Source organism: Gigantopelta aegis, chromosome 7 (assembly GCF_016097555.1).
Source record: "Gigantopelta aegis isolate Gae_Host chromosome 7, Gae_host_genome, whole genome shotgun sequence".
NCBI classification, from domain to species: Eukaryota; Metazoa; Mollusca; class Gastropoda; order Neomphalida; family Peltospiridae; genus Gigantopelta; species Gigantopelta aegis.
Genome location: NC_054705.1, coordinates 662456 through 685938, shown reverse-complemented (window position 1 = coordinate 685938; position 23483 = coordinate 662456). Strand labels below are relative to the sequence as shown.

General features: G+C 43.9%; 1 protein-coding gene across 1 annotated transcript in view; it reads left to right on the top strand.

The window, feature by feature from the left end:
- LOC121377303 (bone morphogenetic protein 1-like) overlaps positions 1–23483 on the top strand; it is a 42448-nt gene that overhangs the window by 5321 nt on the left and 13644 nt on the right. Inside the window, exons 3-11 of the mRNA XM_041505239.1 lie at positions 61–185; positions 499–657; positions 3133–3220; positions 3620–3744; positions 4259–4408; positions 13252–13345; positions 16980–17104; positions 18544–18693; positions 19188–19275. Of these exons, the coding sequence (XP_041361173.1) occupies positions 61–185; positions 499–657; positions 3133–3220; positions 3620–3744; positions 4259–4408; positions 13252–13345; positions 16980–17104; positions 18544–18693; positions 19188–19275 (1104 nt within the window). The remainder of the gene's footprint in view (positions 1–60; positions 186–498; positions 658–3132; positions 3221–3619; positions 3745–4258; positions 4409–13251; positions 13346–16979; positions 17105–18543; positions 18694–19187; positions 19276–23483) is intronic.

Here is a 23483-nt window from a genome sequence, read left to right as displayed (position 1 = left end):
AAGCCCAGAAACAAGTCCAAATGAATGAAATGAATGAATGGTGTTTTGTATTAACTGCAGACCAACGGAATGCTGGTGGCGACTGGCGGCGGGGGCGGACGACGTCGTGCACGTGCATGTCGATGATGTAGATCTGGATCCGTATCCACCAGGGCTATACAGACACAGAGTCGTGTTATACGATGGTGAGGCGTGATCTAAATACACGAACACAGATGAGAGAGAGAGAGAGAGAGAGAGAGAGAGAGAGAGAGAGAGAGAGAGAGAGAGAGAGAGAGAGAGAGAGAGAGAGAGGTAGAGAGATAGAGAGAGAGAGAGAGAGAGAGAGAGAGAGAGAGAGAGAGAGAGAGGTATAGGAGAGAGAGAGAGAGAGAGAGAGAGAGAGAGAGAGAGAGAGAGAGAGAGAGAGAGAGAGAGAGAGAGAGAGAGAGAGTCAAAACTAGTGACCCATCGTGCTAGTCTGTGAGGTGATATATTATAATACAGTTATATTTCCAGGATATAACGACAGATTGACGGCCATACTGGGCGAAGTTGACGTCAACAGTACGTCACTGACGAGCAGCGGAAGGTACTTGTACGTGGTGTTCATAGCGTCCAGACTGGGATCAGAGGGCGAACACAGAGGATTCCTCGTCCAATACTGGGCAGAACCAGGTATCACGGGTTCACGTTTAGGGGTGGTAGATACGATGACGTAGTCGTGACATCATTGCGAAGACGTAATTAGAGACTAGGTCGACCGGGCTCAGAGGGGAAACACAGAGGGGTAACACAGAGGAGTCCTCGTCCAGTACTGGGCAGAACCAACTATCAGGGTTCACGTCGTAACTATAGTCCGTCCCGCAGGGAACACATGTTTTCTGCTATGGAATTTACTACATATTATTTATTTCTCAGACGATTGTTTTCTAAGTTGGACACAAAACTATGCTGTCTCTTGTCGCCATCCGCGCCGTGCCACATAACTGTCAATCATTTTTCGATTCAATTCTTTATTCACTCAGACCATATGCATGGTACATGAGGTAATATAATAATATAATATTTACAAAGTGAGCAAGTTACAAACATATACAGATAACATTTGGAGAACAAAGTATAATAAATAAATAATATAGTAAATACATGTATTCATCTTCATTTCTAGATCACATTCTTGTTAAACCTTGTTTAATGTGATCACATAGTTTTATTAATACATGTTTACTCTGCTTATTAAAAAGTATATTAATTTTTTTAACATTTGGCTGTATATAATAATAATTAGATAAACATAGTACTCTAATATCATTTAGTGCTTTATATTCAAATAAGAAGTGAAATTCGTCACCAATACAACCACTATTACATATATTGCATAATCTTTCTTCCTTTGGTAAATGAGTCCATCTTCCTATTTCAACGGGTAGTCTGTGGCTAGCAAGTCTAAATCTGGTAAATACAATTCTTCGTTTCAAAGGGAGTATGTCTAGATATGGTTCATATGAGTTTTCTAGAGAACTGTTCCATTCCTGTATATACATATCGCGATAAATTCTTTCATTGTTTTGTGCTAAACATTTTCTATTGACATTAACATAAAATTGGTTTAACCAAATATAGCTTAGACCAGCTAGATCTAAAATATTGTTCACTTTACACAACCATCTAGATTTAAAAGTATAATTTTCATACAGACTGAACAGAAATTTGTATATAATGGCAGACATTTTCTGCTCTTTGCAGTCGATATTCCGTTTCCAATAGCTAATAATTCTACTATATATTGTATATTTTACGGGAAATCTCCCGAGCTCACCATATATCATAAAGTTTGGGGTACTGTTTTTAACACCAGCGATCAAAGTTATCCTCACTTCACAGTGTGGTCAGCGACACCTGCATCCTCCTGATATACATCCCGTATACCGGCGATCGTTAGTTAGTGCCATGGGTCAGACCAGCTTTACCAGTGACAGATGACTAACGTTCCGTAGTGTAAGATAATCATGGCTGAGAATTGACAGATATATCCTACACGGGGAGGGTAGGACGCTCGATGTATTTCGTGGAATTTAACACACACCCCTCCAAAAAAAACCCCCCAAAACAACAACAAAAAAACCTGTCTTAAAGAGCACAAGTCTTGGTTAGGTTGTTAGAATATTTCAAATGTCTATCCGCCTGTTGGCCTACAAAATGCGTAGCTTGTTTAAAATATTTACTGGACAGGCAGTGGAAATAATGGCACAACGATAAAGTGTTCTCTGTATAAAAATGGAACTTGTAATTTAATAAAATCATCTGCAGCCAAACCCGACTCACCTGACCCAATACAGGTTTATATCTGCATGTTGTTCCAGTTCTGTAGTTACACTGTTCGGTGCGAGTTCAACCTAACAATGTCATCTAGCTGGTTTTGTTTTTAAATCCAGCTGACCTGACTCGGTGTGAGTTCAACATAACAATGTCATCTAACTGGTTTTGTTTATAATTCCAGCTGACCTGACTCGGTGTGAGTTCAACATAACAATGTCATCTAGCTGGTTTTGTTTTTAAATCCAGCTGACCTGACTCGATGTGAGTTCAACATAACAATGTCATCTAGCTGGTTTTGTTTTTAAATCCAGCTGACCTGACTCGGTGTGAGTTCAACATAACAATGTCATCTAGCTGGTTTTGTTTATAATTCCAGCTGACCTGACTCGGTGTGAGTTCAACATAACAATGTCATCTAGCTGGTTTTGTTTATAATTCCAGCTGACCTGACTCGGTGTGAGTTCAACATAACAATGTCATCTAGTTGGTTTTGTTTTTAATTCCAGCTGACCTGACTCGGTGTGAGTTCAACATAACAATGTCATCTAGCTGGTTTTGTTTTTAAATCCAGCTGACCTGACTCGGTGTGAGTTCAACATAACAATGTCATCTTGCTGGTTTTGTTTATAATTCCAGCTGACCTGACTCGGTGTGAGTTCATCCTAATTGTGTCATCTAGCTGGTTTTATTTCTAATTCCAGCCAACCTGACTCGATGTGAGTTCATCCTAATTGTGTCATCTAGCTGATTTTATTTCTAATTCCAGCCAACCTGACTCGATGTGAGTTCATCCTAATTGTGTCATCTAGCTGGTTTTATTTCTAATTTCAGCTGACCTGACTCGGTGTGAGTTCAACCTAACGGCAAACACGGAACACAAATACCTTATATCTCCAGGATACCCTGGGGGATATGCAAAGTGAGTGACGCACGCACGCACACGCATACGCACACACACGCGTACACAAACACACACACGCGTACACAAACACACACACACACGTACACAAATACACACAGGCACATGTACACATATATACACAAAACTGAATGAGAGAGAGAGACAGAAAGAGAAAGAGAAAGAGAGAGAGAGAGAGAGAGAGAGAGAGAGAGAGAGAGAGAGAGAGAGAGAGAGAGAGAGAGAGAGAGAGAGAGAGAGAGAGAGAGAGAGAGTGTGAGAGTGAGAGTGAGAGTGGGGTGGAGAGTGGTGAGATGGATTTGAACACAATAAAATGAATATACAGAAATATAAAGTATTTCTGTTTTGTCACACGTGATGCTCATTCTCGTCGGTAACTTAGTACGCTTTGTTTTTCAGCAATGTGAACTGTACGTGGGTGATCTGGGCAGAAACAGGCTACATAGACTACGTCGTCAGGATCGAAGTGTTAGGCTCCGAGTTGGAAAACAACTGTGCCTATGACAACGTCTCTGTTTATGATGGTATGTCGTTTTGTTTTAAGTGGTGGAGAGGCTAGGTGTGGGTGTGATAGAGGGGTGGATGATGAGTGGGTGAGGGAGAGGAGAGGGTTGGGAGTGGTGAAGGGTGTGTGACGGAGAGTGGAGGGGTGGGTGAGGGAGAGTGGAGGGGTGGGTGAGGGAGAGGAGAGGGGTTGGTGAGGGAGGAGGGGTGGGTGAGGGAGAGTGGAGGGGTGGGTAAGGGAGAGGGGAGGTGTGGATGAGAGAGAGAGACAGAGAGAGAGAGAGGGAGGGGTGGATAAGGAGTGGTTGAGGGAGAGGAGAGGGGTTGGTGACGGAGAGGCGAGGTGTAGGTAAGAGAGTGACTCCAGCGAAGAATTATCAAATATCCCTATATGTATAGGTATAGACGATCCAATTATCAATTTCTGTTTAAGAAGAATCGTTTCTTGCCTCAAATAGTTTGGCGGCAACTGCCTCCCCTGGCTCCCCGGGTCCGACGACCTCAGATTCGTACATATTACAACTTGTGTTTTAGGTCCGACCCGAACACACCGACGCCTGGGAGTGTGGTGTGGTGTGAACAGTCCGGTGTTTGAGGGGTCACAAGACAGCATGCTCCTCTGGTTTAGAACCGATTCGTCATCAACAAAGCGAGGATTCCAGCTCAAGTACTACATTCTGATTGGTTAGTGACTTGTCTACGCAACCCCAAGATTGCTTGCTTTCTATGTCTGTCAGGGGCAGGACATAGCTCACTGGTACATCACTCGGCTGATGGGGAGGGACATAGCTCAATCATACATCACTCGGCTGATGGGGAGGGACATAACGCAGTGATACATCACTCGTCCGGGTCATGGGGAGGGATATAGCTCAGTGATACATCACTCGGCTGATGGGGATGGACATAGCTCAGTGGTACATCACTCGGCTGATGGGGAGGGACATAACTCAGTGCTACATCACTCGGCTGATGGGGAGGGACATAGCTCACTAGTACATTACTCGACTGATGGGGAGGGACATAGCTTACTGGTACATCACTCGGCTGATGGGGAGGGACATAGCTCAGTGATACATCACTCGACTGATGGGGAGGGACATAACTCAGTGGTACATCACTCGGCTGATGGGGAGAGACATAGCTCACTGGTACATCACTCGGCTGATGGGGAGGGACATAGCTCAGTGGTACATCACTCGACTGATGGGGAAAGACATAGCTCACTGGTACATCACTCGGCTGATGGGGAGGGACATAGCTCAGTGGTAAATCACTCGGCCGGGTGATGGGGAGAGACATAGCTCAGTGGTACATCACTCGACTGATGGGGAGGGACATAGCTCAGTGGTACATCACTCGGCTGATGGGGAGGCACATAGCTCAGTGGTACATCACTCGACTGATGGGGAGAGACATAGCTCACTGGTACATCACTCGGCTGATGGGGAGGGACATAGCTCAGTGGTAAATCACTCGGCCGGGTGATGGGGAGAGACATAGCTCAGTGGTACATCACCCGACTGATGGGGAGGCACATAGCTCAGTGATACATCACTCGGCTGATGGGGAGGGACATAGCTCAGTGATACCTCACTCGGCTGATGGGGAGGCACACAGCTCAGTGGTACATCACTCGGCTGATGGGGAGGCACATAGCTCAGTGGTACATCACTCGACTGATGGGGAGGGACATAGCTCAGTGGTACATCACTCGGCTGATGGGGAGGGACATAGCTCAGTGGTACATCACTCGGCTGATGGGGAGGCACATAGCTCAGTGGTACATCACTCGACTGAAGGGGGGGGGGGGGGGGGGGACATAGCTCAGTGGTAAATCACTCGGCCGGGTGATGGGGAGGCACATAGCTCAGTGGTACATCACTCGACTGATGGGGAGGCACATAGCTCAGTGGTAAATCACTCGGCCGGGTGATGGGGAGGCACATAGCTCAGTGGTACATCACTCGACTGATGGGGAGGCACATAGCTCAGTGGTACATCATTCGACTGATGGGGAGGCACATAGCTCAGTGATACATCACTCGGCCGGGTGATGGGGAGGGACATAGCTCAGTGATACATCACTCGGCCGGGTGATGGGGAGGGACATAGCTCAGTGGTACATCACTCGGCTGATGGGGAGGGACATAGCTCAGTGATACATCACTCGACTGATGGGGAGGGACATAACTCAGTGGTACATCACTCGGCTGATGGGGAGGGACATAGCTCAGTGGTACATCACTCGGCTGATGGGGAGGGACATAGCTCAGTGGTACATCACTCGACTGATGGGGAGGGACATAGCTCAGTGGTACATCACTCGACTGATGGGGAGGGACATAGCTCAGTGGTACATCACTCGGTTGATGGGGAGGGACATAGCTCACTGGTACATCATTCGACTGATTGGGAGGACATAGCTCAGTGGTACATCACTCGGTTGATGAGGAGGGACACAGCTCAGTGATGCATCACTCGGCTGATGGGGAGGGACATAGCTTACTGGTACATCACTCGGCTGATGGGGAGGGACATAACTCAGTGGTGCATCACTCGGCTGATGGGGAGGGACATAACTCAGTGATACATCACTCGGCCGGGTCATGGGGAGGGACATAGCTCAGTGATACATCACTCGGCTGATGGGGAGGGACATAGCTCAGTGGTATATCACTCGGCTGATGGGGAGGGACATAGCTCAGTGGTACATCACTCGGCTGATGGGGAGGGACATAGTTCAGTGGTATATCACTCGGCCGGGTGATGGGGAGGGACATAGCTCAGTGATACATCACTCGGCTGATGGGGAGGGACACAGCTCAGTGATGCATCACTCGGCTGATGGGGAGGGACATAGCTCAGTTATACATCCCTCGGCTGATAGGGAGGGACATAGTTCAGTGGTACATCACTCGGCTGATGGGGAGGGACATAGCTTACTGGTACATCACTTGGCTGATGGGGAGGGACATAGCTTACTGGTACATCACTCGGCTTATGGGGAGGGACATAGCTCAGTGGTACATCACTCGGCTGGTGGGGAGGGACATAACTCAGTGGTGCATCACTCGGCTGATGGGGAGGGACATAACTCAGTGGTGCATCACTCGGCTGATGGGGAGGGACATAGCTCAGTGGTACACCACTCGGCTGATGGAGAGGGACATAGCTCAGTGGTGCATCACTCGGCTGATGGGGAGGGACATAGCTCAGTGATACATCACTCGGCTGATGGGGAGGTCATAGCTCAGTGGTCTATCACTCGACTGATGGGGAGGGACATAGTTTACTGGTACATCACTCGAATGATGGGGAGGGACATAGCTCAGTGGTACATCACTCGGCTGACGGGGAGGGATATAGCTCAGTGGTACATCACGCGGCTGATGGGGAGGGACATAGCTCAGTGGTACATCACTCGACTGATGGGGAGGGGCATAGCTCAGTGATACATCAATCGACTGATGGGGAGGGACATAGTTCAGTGGTACATCACTCGGCTGATGGGGAGGGACATAGCTCAGTGTTACATCACTCGATTGATGGGGAGGGACATAGCTCAGTGGTACATCACTCGGCAGATGGGGAGGGACATAGCTCAGTGATACATCACTCGGCTGATGGGGAGGGACATAGCTCAGTGGTATATCACTCGGCTGATGGGGAGGGACATAGCTCAGTGGTACATCACTCGGCTGATGGGGAGGGACATAGTTCAGTGGTATATCACTCGGCCGGGTGATGGGGAGGGACATAGCTCAGTGATACATCACTCGGCTGATGGGGAGGGACACAGCTCAGTGATGCATCACTCGGCTGATGGGGAGGGACATAGCTCAGTTATACATCCCTCGGCTGATAGGGAGGGACATAGTTCAGTGGTACATCACTCGGCTGATGGGGAGGGACATAGCTTACTGGTACATCACTTGGCTGATGGGGAGGGACATAGCTTACTGGTACATCACTCGGCTTATGGGGAGGGACATAGCTCAGTGGTACATCACTCGGCTGGTGGGGAGGGACATAACTCAGTGGTGCATCACTCGGCTGATGGGGAGGGACATAACTCAGTGGTGCATCACTCGGCTGATGGGGAGGGACATAGCTCAGTGGTACACCACTCGGCTGATGGAGAGGGACATAGCTCAGTGGTGCATCACTCGGCTGATGGGGAGGGACATAGCTCAGTGATACATCACTCGGCTGATGGGGAGGTCATAGCTCAGTGGTCTATCACTCGACTGATGGGGAGGGACATAGTTTACTGGTACATCACTCGAATGATGGGGAGGGACATAGCTCAGTGGTACATCACTCGGCTGACGGGGAGGGATATAGCTCAGTGGTACATCACGCGGCTGATGGGGAGGGACATAGCTCAGTGGTACATCACTCGACTGATGGGGAGGGGCATAGCTCAGTGATACATCAATCGACTGATGGGGAGGGACATAGTTCAGTGGTACATCACTCGGCTGATGGGGAGGGACATAGCTCAGTGTTACATCACTCGATTGATGGGGAGGGACATAGCTCAGTGGTACATCACTCGGCAGATGGGGAGGGACATAGCTGAGTGTTACATCACTCGACTGATGGGGAGTGACATAGCTCAGTGGTACATCACTCGACTGATGGGGAGGGACATAGCTCAGTGTTACATCACCCGGCAGATGGGGAGGGACATAGCTCAGTGTAATATCACTCGGCTGATAAGGAGGGACATAGCTCAGTGGTACATCACTCGACTGATGGGGCGGGACATAGCTCAGTGGTACATCACTCGGCTGATGGGGAGGGACATAGCTTACTGGTGCATCACTCTGCTGATGGGGAGGGACATAGCTCAGTGGTGCATAACTCGGCTGATGGGGAGGAACATAGCTCAGTGGTACATCACTCGGCTGATGGGGAGGGACATAGCTCAGTGGTACATCACTCGGCTGATGGGGAGGGACATAGCTTACTGGTACATCACTCGACTGATGGGGAGGGACATATATTACTGGTACATCACTCGGCTGATGGGGAGGGACATAGCTTACTGGTACATCACTCGGCTGATGGGGAGGGACATAACTCAGTGGTGCATCACTCGGCTGACGGGGAGGGACATAACGCAGTGATACATCACTCGTCCGGGTCATGGGGAGGGATATAGCTCAGTGATACATCACTCGGCTGATGGGGAGGGACATAGCTCAGTGGTACATGACTCGGCTGATGGGGAGGGACATAGTTGAGTGGTACATCACGCGGCCGGGTGATGGGGAGGGACATATATTACTGGTACATCACTCGGCTGATGGGGAGGGACATAGCTTACTGGTACATCACTCGGCTGATGGGGAGGGACATAACTCAGTGGTGCATCACTCGGCTGACGGGGAGGGACATAACGCAGTGATACATCACTCGTCCGGGTCATGGGGAGGGATATAGCTCAGTGATACATCACTCGGCTGATGGGGAGGGACATAGCTCAGTGGTACATCACTCGGCTGATGGGGAGGGACATAGGTCAGTGGTACATCACTCGACTGATTGGGAGGGACATAGCTCAGTGATACATCACTCGACTGATGGGGAGGGACATAGCTCAGTGGTGCATCACTCGGCTGATGGGGAGGGACATAGCTCAGTGATACATCACTCGACTGATGGGGAGGGACATAGCTCAGTGGTGCATCACTCGGCTGATGGCGAGGGACATAGCTTACAGGTACATCACTCGGCTGATGGGGAGGGACATAGCTCAGTGATACATCACTCGGCTCATGGGGAGGGACATAGCTCAGTGGTTCATCACTCGGCTCATAGGGAGGGACATAGCTCAGTGGTACATCACTCGGCTGATGGGGAGGGACATAGCTTACTGGTACATCACTCGGCTGATGGGGAGGGACATAGCTCAGTGATACATCACTCGACTGATGGGGAGGGACATAGCTCAGTGGTACATCACTCGACTGATGGGGAGGGACATACCTCAGTGATACATCACTCGACTGATGGGGAGGGACATAGCTCAGTGGTGCATCACTCGGCTGATGGCGAGGGACATAGCTTACAGGTACCTCACTCGGCTGATGGGGAGGGACATAGCTCAGTGATACATCACTCGGCTCATGGGGAGGGACATAGCTCAGTGGTTCATCACTCGGCTCATAGGGAGGGACATAGGTCAGTGGTGCATCACTCGGCTGTTGGGGAGGGACATAGCTTACTGGTGCATCACTCTGCTGATGGGGAGGGACATAGCTCAGTGGTGCATCACTCGGCTGATGGAGAGGGACATAGCTCAGTGGTACATCACTCGGCTGATGGGGAGGGACATAGCTCAGTGGTACATCACTCGGCTGATGGGGATGGACATAGCTTACTGGTACATCACTCGACTGATGGGGAGGGACATAGCTTACTGGTGCATCACTCTGCTGATGGGGAGGGACATAGCTCAGTGGTACATCACTCGGCTGATGGGGATGGACATAGCTCAGTGGTACATCACTCGACTGATGGGGAGGGACATAGCTTACTGGTACATCACTCGACTGATGGGGAGAGACATAGATCAGTGGTACATCACTCGACTGATGGGGAGGGACATAGCTTACTGGTACATCACCCGGCTGATGGGGAGGGACATAGCTTATTGGTACATCACTCGGCTGATGGGGAGGGACATAGCTTACTGGTGCATCACTCTGCTGATGGGGAGGGACATAGCTCAGTGGTACATCACTCGGCTGATGGGGAGGGACATAGCTCAGTGGTACATCACTCGACTGATGGGGAGGGACATAGCTCAGTGGTACATCACTCGACTGATGGGGAGGGACATAGCTTACTGGTACATGACTCGGCTGATGGGGATGGACATAGCTCAGTGGTACATCACTCGACTGATGGGGAGGGACATAGCTTACTGGTACATCACTCGACTGATGGGGAGAGACATAGATCAGTGGTACATCACTCGACTGATGGGGAGGGACATAGCTTACTGGTACATCACTCGGCTGATGGGGAGGGACATAGCTTACTGGTACATCACTCGGCTGATGGGGAGGGACATAGCTTACTGGTGCATCACTCTGCTGATGGGGAGGGACATAGCTCAGTGGTACATCACTCGGCTGATGGGGAGGGACATAGCTCAGTGGTACATCACTCGACTGATGGGGAGGGACATAGATCAGTAGTACATCACTCGACTGATGGGGAGGGACATAGCTTACTGGTACATCACTCGGCTGATGGGGAGGGATATAGCTTACTGGTACATCACTCGACTGATGGAGAGGGTCATAGCTCAATGGTACATCACTCGACTGATGGGGATGGACATAGCTCAGTGGTACATCACTCGGCTGATGGGGAGGGACATAGCTCAGTGTTTCATCACTCGACTGATGGGGAGGGACATAGCTCAGTGATACATCACTCGGCTGTTGGGGAGGGACATAGCTCAGTGGTACATCACTCGGCAGATGGGGAGGGACATAGCTCAGTAGTACCTCAGTAGGCTGATATGCCGTCGGTCTGTCATTGACCCCCCCCATTTGGCTATTTCTTGTTCCAGCCAGTGCACCATGACTGGCATATTGATGGCAGTGGCAAATACTATTCTGTCTGGGATGGTGCATAAAAAAAGAACCATTGCTATTAATGGAAAAATGAAGCAAGTTTTATCTCATAAGAATATATGTCAAAATTACATGCCATAAATCGGTACCTCTCTCTTTGTATGTCTGCCTGTCTGTCTGTCTGTCTATCTTTATATATATATATATATATATATATATATATATATATATATATATATATATATATATATATATATATATATATATATACTGAACAAAAAAATAAACTTCCCATTTGTACATATAGTATTTGTTGTGTTAAAGAATTCATTGTGTAATGAAATTATATAGGTAGTATTAGTCTTGAGCTGTATTATCAGGATTCATGAATTTTATCGATTAGTTTTGCACTGTTAATCGTCGACAATGTGAAATTCAATTTGCACGTGCATGCATGGTTCGACATGTCCCGTGTAGTATTCGGTCAATTTGTTTTACTTGTCTTACTGACATTGTTGTCAAGTGATCGAAAACGCTTCAAAATTTGTTAAACAATTAACGTTTTTTACATTGTAGCATTTTTAGTATGTCAAGAATACCCAATAATTTACGCGAACGGGCGATTGGCATGCTTGATGCTGGCATGTCGACAGAAGACGTTGCAAGGCATGTTGGGAGTTCTAGTCGAGCGATACGAAATCTTCGCTTAAGATTCTTCGCTTAAGATTTCGAACGACAGGACGTCCGCGTGTTATAACGCGTGGTCAAGACCGCTATATCATGAACACGCATTTGCGCAATCGATTCCAAACTGCCACTGCTACTGCTGCTAACACACCTGGGCTTCATAATAACCGAATCAGTGGGCAAACTGTTCGTAATCGTCTGCGGGAGAACGGTTTACAAGCACGACGTCCTTACGTCGGGTGCGTTTTAACGCAACGTCATCGTCTAAATCGTCTTAATTGGGCACGTGTACACACTCGTTGGATACAGCGACGCTGGAATACCGTTCTTTTTTCGGATGAATCCAGATTTTCTTTACAACGTGGTGATGGAAGGGTGCGCGTCTACCGTAGGACAAATGAACACTATGCTGACTGTTGTGTTCTTGAACGAGATCGTTTCGGGGGTTGGGGTTCTGTCATGGTCTGGGCAGCCATTGCCCATGGTTATCGTTCACCACTAGTCGTCATTGATGGCAATTTAAATGCTCAACGTTACCGCGATGACATTCTCGCTCCTCTGTTCCATAACAACGCCAACATCTCGATTTTTCAGCATGATAATGCCACCTCTCATACAGCTAGAGACACTGTAAATTTTCTTAGGACAAATAACATTGATTTCATTGATGACTGGCCCGCAAAAATCCTGATCTCAACCCCATCGAGCATGTTTGGGATAGTCTGGACAGACGATTGAGGCGTCGTCCCAACCCACCCGCTAACGTCAACGAACTTCGTCAAGCGCTCATTCAGGAATGGAACAATATTCCACAGGCAGAAATCAACACTTTAGTCAATTCTATGCGCCTGCGATGCACTGCAGTGGTCAATTCAAGAGGTGGTCATACCCGTTATTAAGTGGGTGTTTTTATTTGTAACCCCTACCACACTTGGAGAAAATTTCTCCCAGTTTCTGTTAACCTATGGCCATGATTTGTGCACCAAACGATGCACCATGGAACACTCTTTAAACTCATATATAACAATTATTCCCCCGGTTTGTTTTCATCAAGTTATGTTCAAGCAAAGTTAGCGGAAGTTTCTTATTTTGTTCAGTATATATATATATATATATATATATATATATATATATATATATATATAAATATATATAAATATATATATCGTATACCTATTGTCTCTTCTTCTGCTGTTGCTGTTCTTTTCCTTGTCTCATGTGTTATTGTTTTGCTATTTCTAGAGGGTACAATAAATGAAACATGTGGACGGAATCTGATCGCCTCATCTTCTGGTGGATTAATAATTTCGCCCGGACACCCAAACCGATATCCCAGGTAAGTGGTGAATATTACCACATTCTCGCCGGAACACCCAAACCGATACCCCAGGTAAGTGGTAAATATTACCACATTCCCGCTGTTCTAATTAATGGAATAATGCCAGCACCATAGAGACACTCCACCCCACCCCCACCCCCGAAAAAACTAAACAAAAAAGAACCAACCAAACAAACAAACAAAAAACACCCTCCCACAAAAAAACAAGAAATCGAAACAATGGAAGAAGAAGAAAACACTTTTGAAGAGTACTTATTCATGCCTGGTTCACATTTGCTCCGGGCACCGTGCGATAAATGGGTCTACGATTTTCCGTACGATTTTTGAGGCATCGTAGGTGGCTACGGGCTACGGCGTATGTGTTTACGTTGTGTACAAGCATCGTGCGATTTCTCGTACAGGCCCTCGGGGGCAGGCCGGGGCAAAGCCGTACAGAGGCTGCGCGGAGAGTGTACCGAAATCGTGCAATTTCAGTGCAGTTGCCGTGCAGTCTCCGCAGCCTCCGCACGGAAATCGTACGGAGCCCGTGCGGCTTCCATGCAGAGGCTTGCGATAGCTGTGCGAGGGCCGTGCGATTGTCTCAAGAGCCTACAATCTCCGTACGATTAATTTTTTTTCCCCAATGTCCACCTAAAATCCTGCCTCTCGCTAAACAAAATTGTAGAGTCCGCGGCGCCCGTGAATCCGTAGGAAAATCTCACAGCCGCCTCCTGCCTCCGCACGGAGGCCGCACGGAAAGGGGGATACGGGAAGGATCCGTAGACCCATCGCAGGCCAAATGTGAATTAGGCATTAGTCATAAATGCACCGATCGCCGTGCGGTGTGTGTGTGTGGGGGGGGGGGGGGGGGGGGGGGGGCAGGGGGGGGGGGGGTGTAACCGAACGGCGTCCTGGCGTCCGCGACATCGGGAATGAATCGTAGGGTTTTCCCAAAGTTTTTGCCATGGTCACATTAGATATGGTGTGCTTACGGGGACCCTTCGGGCTGACACATTTTTTCGGGCCAACAAATTTTATCTACATCGCAAGGGTATCGTAAGATGGCCTTACGGCCACCGTGATATCACCGTACGATGCCCGTACGTTGTCGCGACATCGTAGGGGCATCGTGTGGCCTACCTGCAATGTCTCCCAGATACCGTGATTTAATTAACAGTAACATCTACTGTTGTTAACATTACACGTATGTAAGTTTAATAAACTAAAACACGACTGGTGATTGACATTACAGTAACATGTACTGTTGATAGCATTACACGTATGTAAGTTTAATAAACTAAAACACGACTGGTGATTGACACAACAGTAACATGTACTGTTGGTAACATTACACGTATGTAAGTATAATAAACTAAAACACGACTGGTGATTTACATTACAGTAACATGTAATGTTGGTAACATTACACGTATGTAAGTTTACTAAACTAAAACACGACTGGTGACTGACATTACAGTTACATGTACTGTTGATAGCATTACACGTATGTAAGTTTACTAAACTAAAACACGACTGGTGATTTACATTACAGTAGCATGTACTGTTGATAGCATTACACGTATTTAAGTACAATAAACTAAAACACGACTGGTGATTGACATTACAGTAACATGTACTGTTGGTAACATTACACGTATGTAAGTTCACTAAACTAAAACACGACTGGTGATTGACATTACAGTGACATGTACTGTTGATAGCATTACACGTGTGCAAGTTCACTAAACTAAAACACGACTGGTGATTGACATTACAGTAACATGTACTGCTGATAGCATTACACGTGTGCAAGTTCACTAAACTAAAACACGACTGGTGATTGACATTACAGTAACATGTACTGTTGATAGCATTACACGTATGTATGTTTAAGAAACTAAAACACGACTGGTGATTTACATTACAGTAACATGTACTGCTTATAACATTACACGTATGTAAGTTTAATAAACTAAAACACGACTGGTGATATAATTAACAGTAACATCTACTGTTGTTAACATTACACGTATGTAAGTTTAATAAACTAAAACACGACTGGTGATTTACATTACAGTAACATGTACTGTTAATAGCATTATACGTATGTAAGTATAATAAACTAAAACACGACTGGTGATTTACATTACAGTAACATGTACTGTTGGTAACATTACACGTATGTAAGTTTATTAAACTAAAACACGACTGGTGATTTGCATTACAGTGACATGCACTGTTGTTAACATTACACGTATTTAAGTTTAATAAACTAAAACACGACTGGTGATTTAATTAACAGTAACATCTACTGTTGTTAACATTATACGTATACAAGTATAATAAACTAAAACACGACTGGTGATTTAATTAACAGTAACATGCACTGTTGATAACATTATACGTATGTAAGTATAATACACTAAAACACGACTGGTGATTGACATTACAGTAACATGTACTGTTGATAACATTACACGTATGCAAGTATAATAAACTAAAACACGACTGGTGATTTAATTAACAGTAACATCTACTGTTGTTAACATTACACGTATGTAAGTTCACTAAACTAAAACACGACTGGTGATTTACATTACAGTAACATGTACTGTTGGTAATATTACACGTATGTAAGTATAATAAACTAAAACACGGCTGGTGATTTACATTACAGTAACATGTACTGTTGGTAACATTACACGTATGTAAGTTTACTAAACTAAAACACGACTGGTGATTGACATTACAGTAACATGTACTGTTGATAGCATTACACGTATGCAAGTTTACTAAACTAAAACACGACTGGTGATTTACATTACAGTAGCATGTACTGTTGATAGCATTACACGTATGTAAGTATAATAAACTAAAACACGACTGGTGATTGACATTACAGTAACATGTACTGTTGATAACATTACACGTATGTAAGTTTAATAAACTAAAACACGACTGGTGATTGACATTACAGTAACATGTACTGTTGATAGCATTACACGTATGTAAGTTTAATAAATTAAAACACGACTGGTGATTGACATTACAGTAACATGTACTGTTGGTAACATTACACGTATGTAAGTATAATAAATTAAAACACGACTGGTGATTTAAATTACAGTAACATGTACTGTTGGTAACATTACACGTATGTAAGTATAATAAACTAAAACACGACTGGTGATTGACATTACAGTAACATGTACTGTTGGTAACATTACACGTATGTAACTTCACTAAACTAAAACACGACTGGTGATTGACATTACAGTAACATGTACTGTTGATAGCATTACACGTGTGCAAGTTCACTAAACTAAAACACGACTGGTGATTGACATTACAGTAACATGTACTGCTGATAGCATTACACGTGTGCAAGTTCACTAAACTAAAACACGACTGGTGATTGACATTACAGTAACATGTACTGTTGATAGCATTACACGTATGTAAGTTTAATAAACTAAAACACGACTGGTGATTGACATTACAGTAACATGTACTGTTGATAGCATTACACGTATGTATGTTTAATAAACTAAAACACGACTGGTGATTGACATTACAGTAACATGTACTGCTTATAACATTACACGTATGTAAGTTTAATAAACTAAAACACGACTGGTGATTTACATTACAGTAACATGTACTGTTGGTGGCGGATCACGACGGAAGATAGCAAAGCCAAGGTCAGGTTGGAGGTTCTCAACTCGAACATCGAGTCCAGTTACCACTGTATGGCCGACTCCGTAGAGGTGTATGACGGTACGTTCACTTATTTATTTATTTAATTTATTTATTTGTTGATTATTTATTTATTTATTTGTTGATTATTTATTTGTTGATTTATTTATTTGTTGATTATTTATTTATTTGTTGATTATTTTTTTATTTTTTTGTTGATTATTTAGTTATGTATTTATTATTTAATGCTTGACTGACTGACTGATTTTATTATACACATTTTTAGAGTACACATAATGTTTAAATAATACATGTAGAAATTTATTTATTTATTTATTTATTATTATTATTATTATTTTTTTTTTTTCGCATCTAGAACAGAGACATTATCATTATCAGGTTTATGGGACCTACACCTATCGCATCTAGAACACAGACATTATCATTATCAGGTTTATGGGACCTACACCTATCGCATCTAGAACACAGACATTATCATTATCAGGTTTATGGGACCTGCACCTATCGCATCTAGAACACAGACATTATCATTATCAGGTTTATGGGACCTGCACCTATCGCATCTAGAACACAGACATTATCATTATCAGGTTTATGGGACCTGCACCTATCGCATCTAGAACACAGACATTATCATTATCAGGTTTATGGGACCTGCACCTATCGCATCTAGAACACAGACATTATCATTATCAGGTTTATGGGACCTACACCTATCGCATCTAGAACAGAGACATCGAACGCGCCTGTAGTGACACGCTCTCCCCCCTCCCTCGCATTAAAGATGGACCCTCACATGATGTCGTTTTCGAATGGTGATTTATACATTGAGTGCAGGACAGAACTTACTGAAACATTTTATTTAGTACTTCTCTTATTTTAATTTTCATTTCGGATAACACCTCAGAACGAATTTGACTTTTCCCATCCTCACCCATGTCCTGATATATTTTGAATTCTACGTAGGAATGTCACCAAGGATACAACACTAGCCTGTTATCAAGGATACAGGATTAGCTGAAGATATAAGATTAACCTACTGCCGAGGATACAGATTAGCCTATTGCCGAGGATACAACGTTAGCTTGTTGCCGAGGATACAACTTAGCCTGTTGCCGAGGATATAAGATTAGCATATTGCCGATGACACTTAATATCATATGGCCGATGATACAACGTTAGCCTGTTGCCGAGTATAAAACATTAGCCTCTTTAGCAACACAATTTGAATAAAACAATGTTTACCTTTCTGTCATTCACAAAATTACACAACCTAGAGTCCAATCAGGTCTGATTCCAATACAATAAAACATAAAACACAGGAATAATGGGACACTCGTTTTGTTGGAACCATGTCCGCCCATTGCTCAGTTTAGCGGCAATTGGTGCTAAAAAGCCTGTGACATGGTTGGCATGTCTGTCTTTTGTTTTTCTTTTTTTGTAAAAATTATTTTTCAATTTTAATCCGTACACCTGACATTGTAATTTCCGTTTCCTAGGTCCGGACAACTCAACAAAGAGACTGGGAAGTTTCTGCGGGGGTCAGACTCCAACATACGAAAGTAAAGGGCAGACGATGTTTGTCGAGTTTATCACCAACCTCAACATCAACGACAACGGCTTTAGACTCAAATACTCAGAGTCGCGGTGTAAGTAAACTTGTAAAACTGGTAACAGGGGCGTCACGGTGAGATGGGGGGGGGGGGGCGGTCAGTCTCACGATGTATTAGTAACCTTGTAAAATTGGTAACAGGCGCGTCACGTGGTGGAGGGTGGTCAGTATCACTATGAAAGCAAACTTGTAAAACGTAACAGGGGCATGAGGGGTGGGGGTCAGTATCACGATGAAAGTAAACTTGTAAAATATTGGTAACAGGGGCGTCACGGTGGGCAGTATCACGATGAAGGTAAACTTGTAAAACTGGTAACAGGGGCGTCACGGGGGGGGGGGGGGTCAGTCTTTTGATGTAAGTAAACTTGTAAAACTGGTAACAGGCGCGTCACGGGTGAGAGGGAGGGGGGGGGGGGAGAGTCACTCTTTCTATGTAAGCCGCTTTGCTTTCTTTCGACAATGTCATAAACCTGCATGCCACAGTTAGGTTTAAGCAGTAAGTTTAACATGCAATGTTTTTGTTTTTTCCAGCCTGTACTCCTGGCTACACGGAAGATCTATATGCTGACTCGCAGTTTCGCTACCTCGAGTCTCCCAACTACCCACAATACTACCCAAAGTAAGACGTTCTGATAATCATGTGTCAGACATACAGACGTTTTAGTATGCATGTAAACACGAGAATACATCACACAATATAATAATCAACGTGAGCCATTTTAATATGCATGTAAACACGTGCATACATCACACAATATATTGCCCAACGTCAGCCATTTTAATATTCATGTAACACACGTACAAATATTACAAAATATTTCATGGTTTTTTTTCGAATACGATTTTTATATCAACGAGTGATGTTTGAAAATTTGATTTTCACACATCACTCGTTAACATAAAAATCGTATTCGGAAAACCCCCACCACGAAATGCTATATTTATTACATACATATTTCCAAATTTTTAACAATATCATTCGCTTTTTGGTAATATATTTCGCTTATCCTATCCAAAACACATAACGACATGATATATTTCTTCCTATGGAACTTTTCCAGAAAATTTACTTGACCATAGACTTTTAAAAAGAAACGAATAAAATTTATCTTTATTAACATTTATGTAATAATACTGCGGTGCAAACATACCTGACAAAGCGATCCTCCAAAAACTCACACAAAAACAAAACGAATTGAACGCCGTTACTCTCGATGACACTACATTGTGTCATCATTATTTAGCTTCGTATTCAATTCGTTTTAGATATTTTATCGTAATTGCACTTCATATTACTTTTTTTTATAGTTACAGTTGTTTAAATTACATTTTGTTTTTCAAATACGATCAGATTCATTGGTAATCATCAAATTTAAATACGAAGAAACGAGACAAAGGGAGATCATTTAATCACGTAGTTTTACAAAAAAAGTAAATACTATTTCTATATTTTCACTTTAAATAGCTAAAATACAGTGAAAATATGACTTTTCACCGGATATGACTTTTATGGTTTCTATGGTAGATCTATACATTTCATTGCTATGTATATAATACATTTTAATATTCATGTAACACACGTGCACACATCACACAGTATATTACCCAACATAAGACATTTTAATATTCATGTAACACACGTGCACACATCACACAGTATATTACCCAACATAAGACATTTTAATATTCATGTAACACACGTGCACACATCACACACTATATTACCCAACATAAGACATTTTAATATTCATGGAACACACGTGCACACATCACACACTATATTACCCAACGAAGGACGTTTTAATATTCATGTAACACACGTGCACACATCACACACTATATTACCCAACGTAGGGCATTTTAATATTCATGGAACACACGTGCACACATCACACACTATATTACCCAACGTAGGACATTTTAATATTCATGTAACACACGTGCACACATCACACACTATATTACCCAACGTAGGACATTTTAATATTCATGGAACACACGTGCACACATCACACACTATATTACCCAACGTAGGACATTTTAATATTCATGGAACACACGTATAATATAACAATATATTACCAAACGTAGGACATTTTAATATTCATTTAAAACACGTACAGACATAGCACAATTTGTCCTATAAATTACCCATGATATCTGTAATATTCTGGTTCAACAAACTCATATCAAAACATTATAGGTGCTTTTATTCACTGAGAACATAGACTTGTCGTCTGCTTGACTATGACATAACCCTAGGATACACTTCTCGGTATTGTTATATTAACACTTCCGGTAATAGTAACTACACGATAATAGTTTCTATATTACAATTGGCATTAATGCCATATACATTACAATATTCATGTCATAAACCCATGTGATAATTTAGCGAGAACACAATCCGTTATTTTTGATAACACAGTTGTTTACACACGTACGTGTGCTAACAATTTCAAGACTGGCTGAATCTAGGTGATGAACAGGTTCAATAAAAAATAAAAACAAAACACAAAGAAACCAAAAAACCCAGCACGGTGGAAATCGATTACTCTGAGGTGTATAGTTAACATGTGTCTGTGACGCGTAAGTCAGCTACAAGTGCAATGGCTGTAAATAACTTTTAGTCGAAACAGATCTTAAAATTTGCTTAAAACCTTTTTTGTTTTTTTGAAGATATGTAAGAAATAGAATAATACATTCGTGTCCGTTAGATATCATTTATCTCACAACTCGTTGTTTAAAAACGTATTAAACTCGCTTTCGCACGTTGAATACATTTTAAAACAACTCGTTGTGAGATAAATGGTATCTAACGGCCACTCATGTATTATACTCTATGTATTTACCCGTGTAATAATGGTATGTAAATTTTAAGGTATATGCAAAATTGCAGGGTTTCTAGGTAATAATGTGTTGCTTTCAATGGGTCACTTGTTTCAAGCCAACAAGAGCCGTATACCTGAGCATTACGTTTTTTTAAGATTTAGATAAAATGCGTGACGTCAAAATAATTTGTGCTAATCGTGATGATGTCATATTACCTATCGAGCCGCCTTTAGTACTGTGATTTACTAAATATCGAAGGAACATTTGTGCTAGAAGTGTTATATGATACATACAATACGCTACTCGTGTTTTTCTTTTTTTTAATATGTAAAAATGGAGTGTCTTGACAAATACCAATTAACATAGACTCGGTTGACACTTTACATATTAAAATAAACTCGTGACGAATATTCTATATACTACTCAAAAGAATTTAAGGGTCAGACGATATTTTCGACATTATTTTTCGAAAGTCAATTATATTAGCTAGACCATAATGTCACGCATGGTATTGTTCCATTTTGACGAAAGTGGGTCTAAGCAACCCATAAATGAATTAAAATCCACTGTCATTGACACTGTCGACTAGTTCTAATGGCGAAAACATGCTTACATTTGCACGTAAATTAGGGCGAAAGCGAAAGGTCTGCTAAGTGCCCATAACTTGCTTTTTCACAAAGGGCTTCATTTGCACGCATTGCATGTGTATTCCATGTTCCCAATGCTGAATTTCCGTATAATTGGAGCTTGCGTTCGTGTACGGTGCACACTCCAAATTCGACAATTGTACGACGTCAACTGACTATCGAAGATCGAGGAAGGGCTATTGCTTGGATTCAGGATGGCGATACGCAAAGAAATGTTGCTCTGAGACTTGGTGTCAGTCAGATTGTCGTTGGCCGACTGTGGCAACGGTACCAAGCAACGAATTCTGTTCGAAATCGTCCACGTTCGGGAAGACCCCGAAGCACTACAAATAGAGAGGACCGCTACATCACCAATGTGGCTCTACGTCAACGCACAACCACTGCACGCCGATTACGTGACAATCTGCGGACTGCGACTGGAACTCGAGTGTCTGATCAAACCATACGCAATCGTCTGAGAGCCAATAATCTACGCTGCCGTCGCCAGGCTGTTCGACCACCACTCCTACCACGTCACAGAACGGCCAGACGTCACTGGTGCACACTTCATCTGCGGTGGCAACGTGTTCAGTGGGGTCGAGTGATGTTCACTGATGAGTCCAGGTTTAGTCTCCAGTTCAACGACGGTCGGGTTCGTGTCTACAGACGTCCTGGGGAGCGCTTCGCTGACGTTAACGTTAGACAACGTCACCGGTTCGGTGGTGGCAGCGTCATGGTGTGGGGCGGCATCTCTATCCACCACAGGACCCCTCCTCTATGTGGTGGATGGCAATATGAATGGAATCCGCTATCTGAATGAGATTATCCGGCCGTTGGTTCTCCCAGGCCTTCAGCAGATTGGCGGCGGGGCAGTTCTGCAGGATGACAATGCCAGACCCAGGGTGGTAACGGACTTTCTCAGACACCAAGGTATCGCCAGGATGGATTGGCCAGCATATTCGCCTGACTTGGCCCCAATAGAGAACGCCTGGGACGAATTAGGCAGGAGAGTTCGGGATAACCATGCCCCTCCGGCCAACCTTCATGATCTGGGTCAACTTCTTATGGCAGAGTGGCAGGCCATTCCCCAAGAGTTCTTCAGACGTCTGATGAACAGCATGAGGCAACGATGTGTCGAGTGTATTCGCGCCAGGGGTGGATTCACACACTATTAAACGAATGTTCTAATGTGTAAAATCCATGTTTGACAACCTTCAACTTTGACAGCATGTCATGTGACTTTCTTGTATACAGTGACGTTTATTTGTGGGTTTTTTGTAAATATGGAACAATAAATTAAATTTTTGGTGTAGTTTACATCATCAATCTAATACACTCTGAAACTTATTTGGTTATAAATTTTTGACCC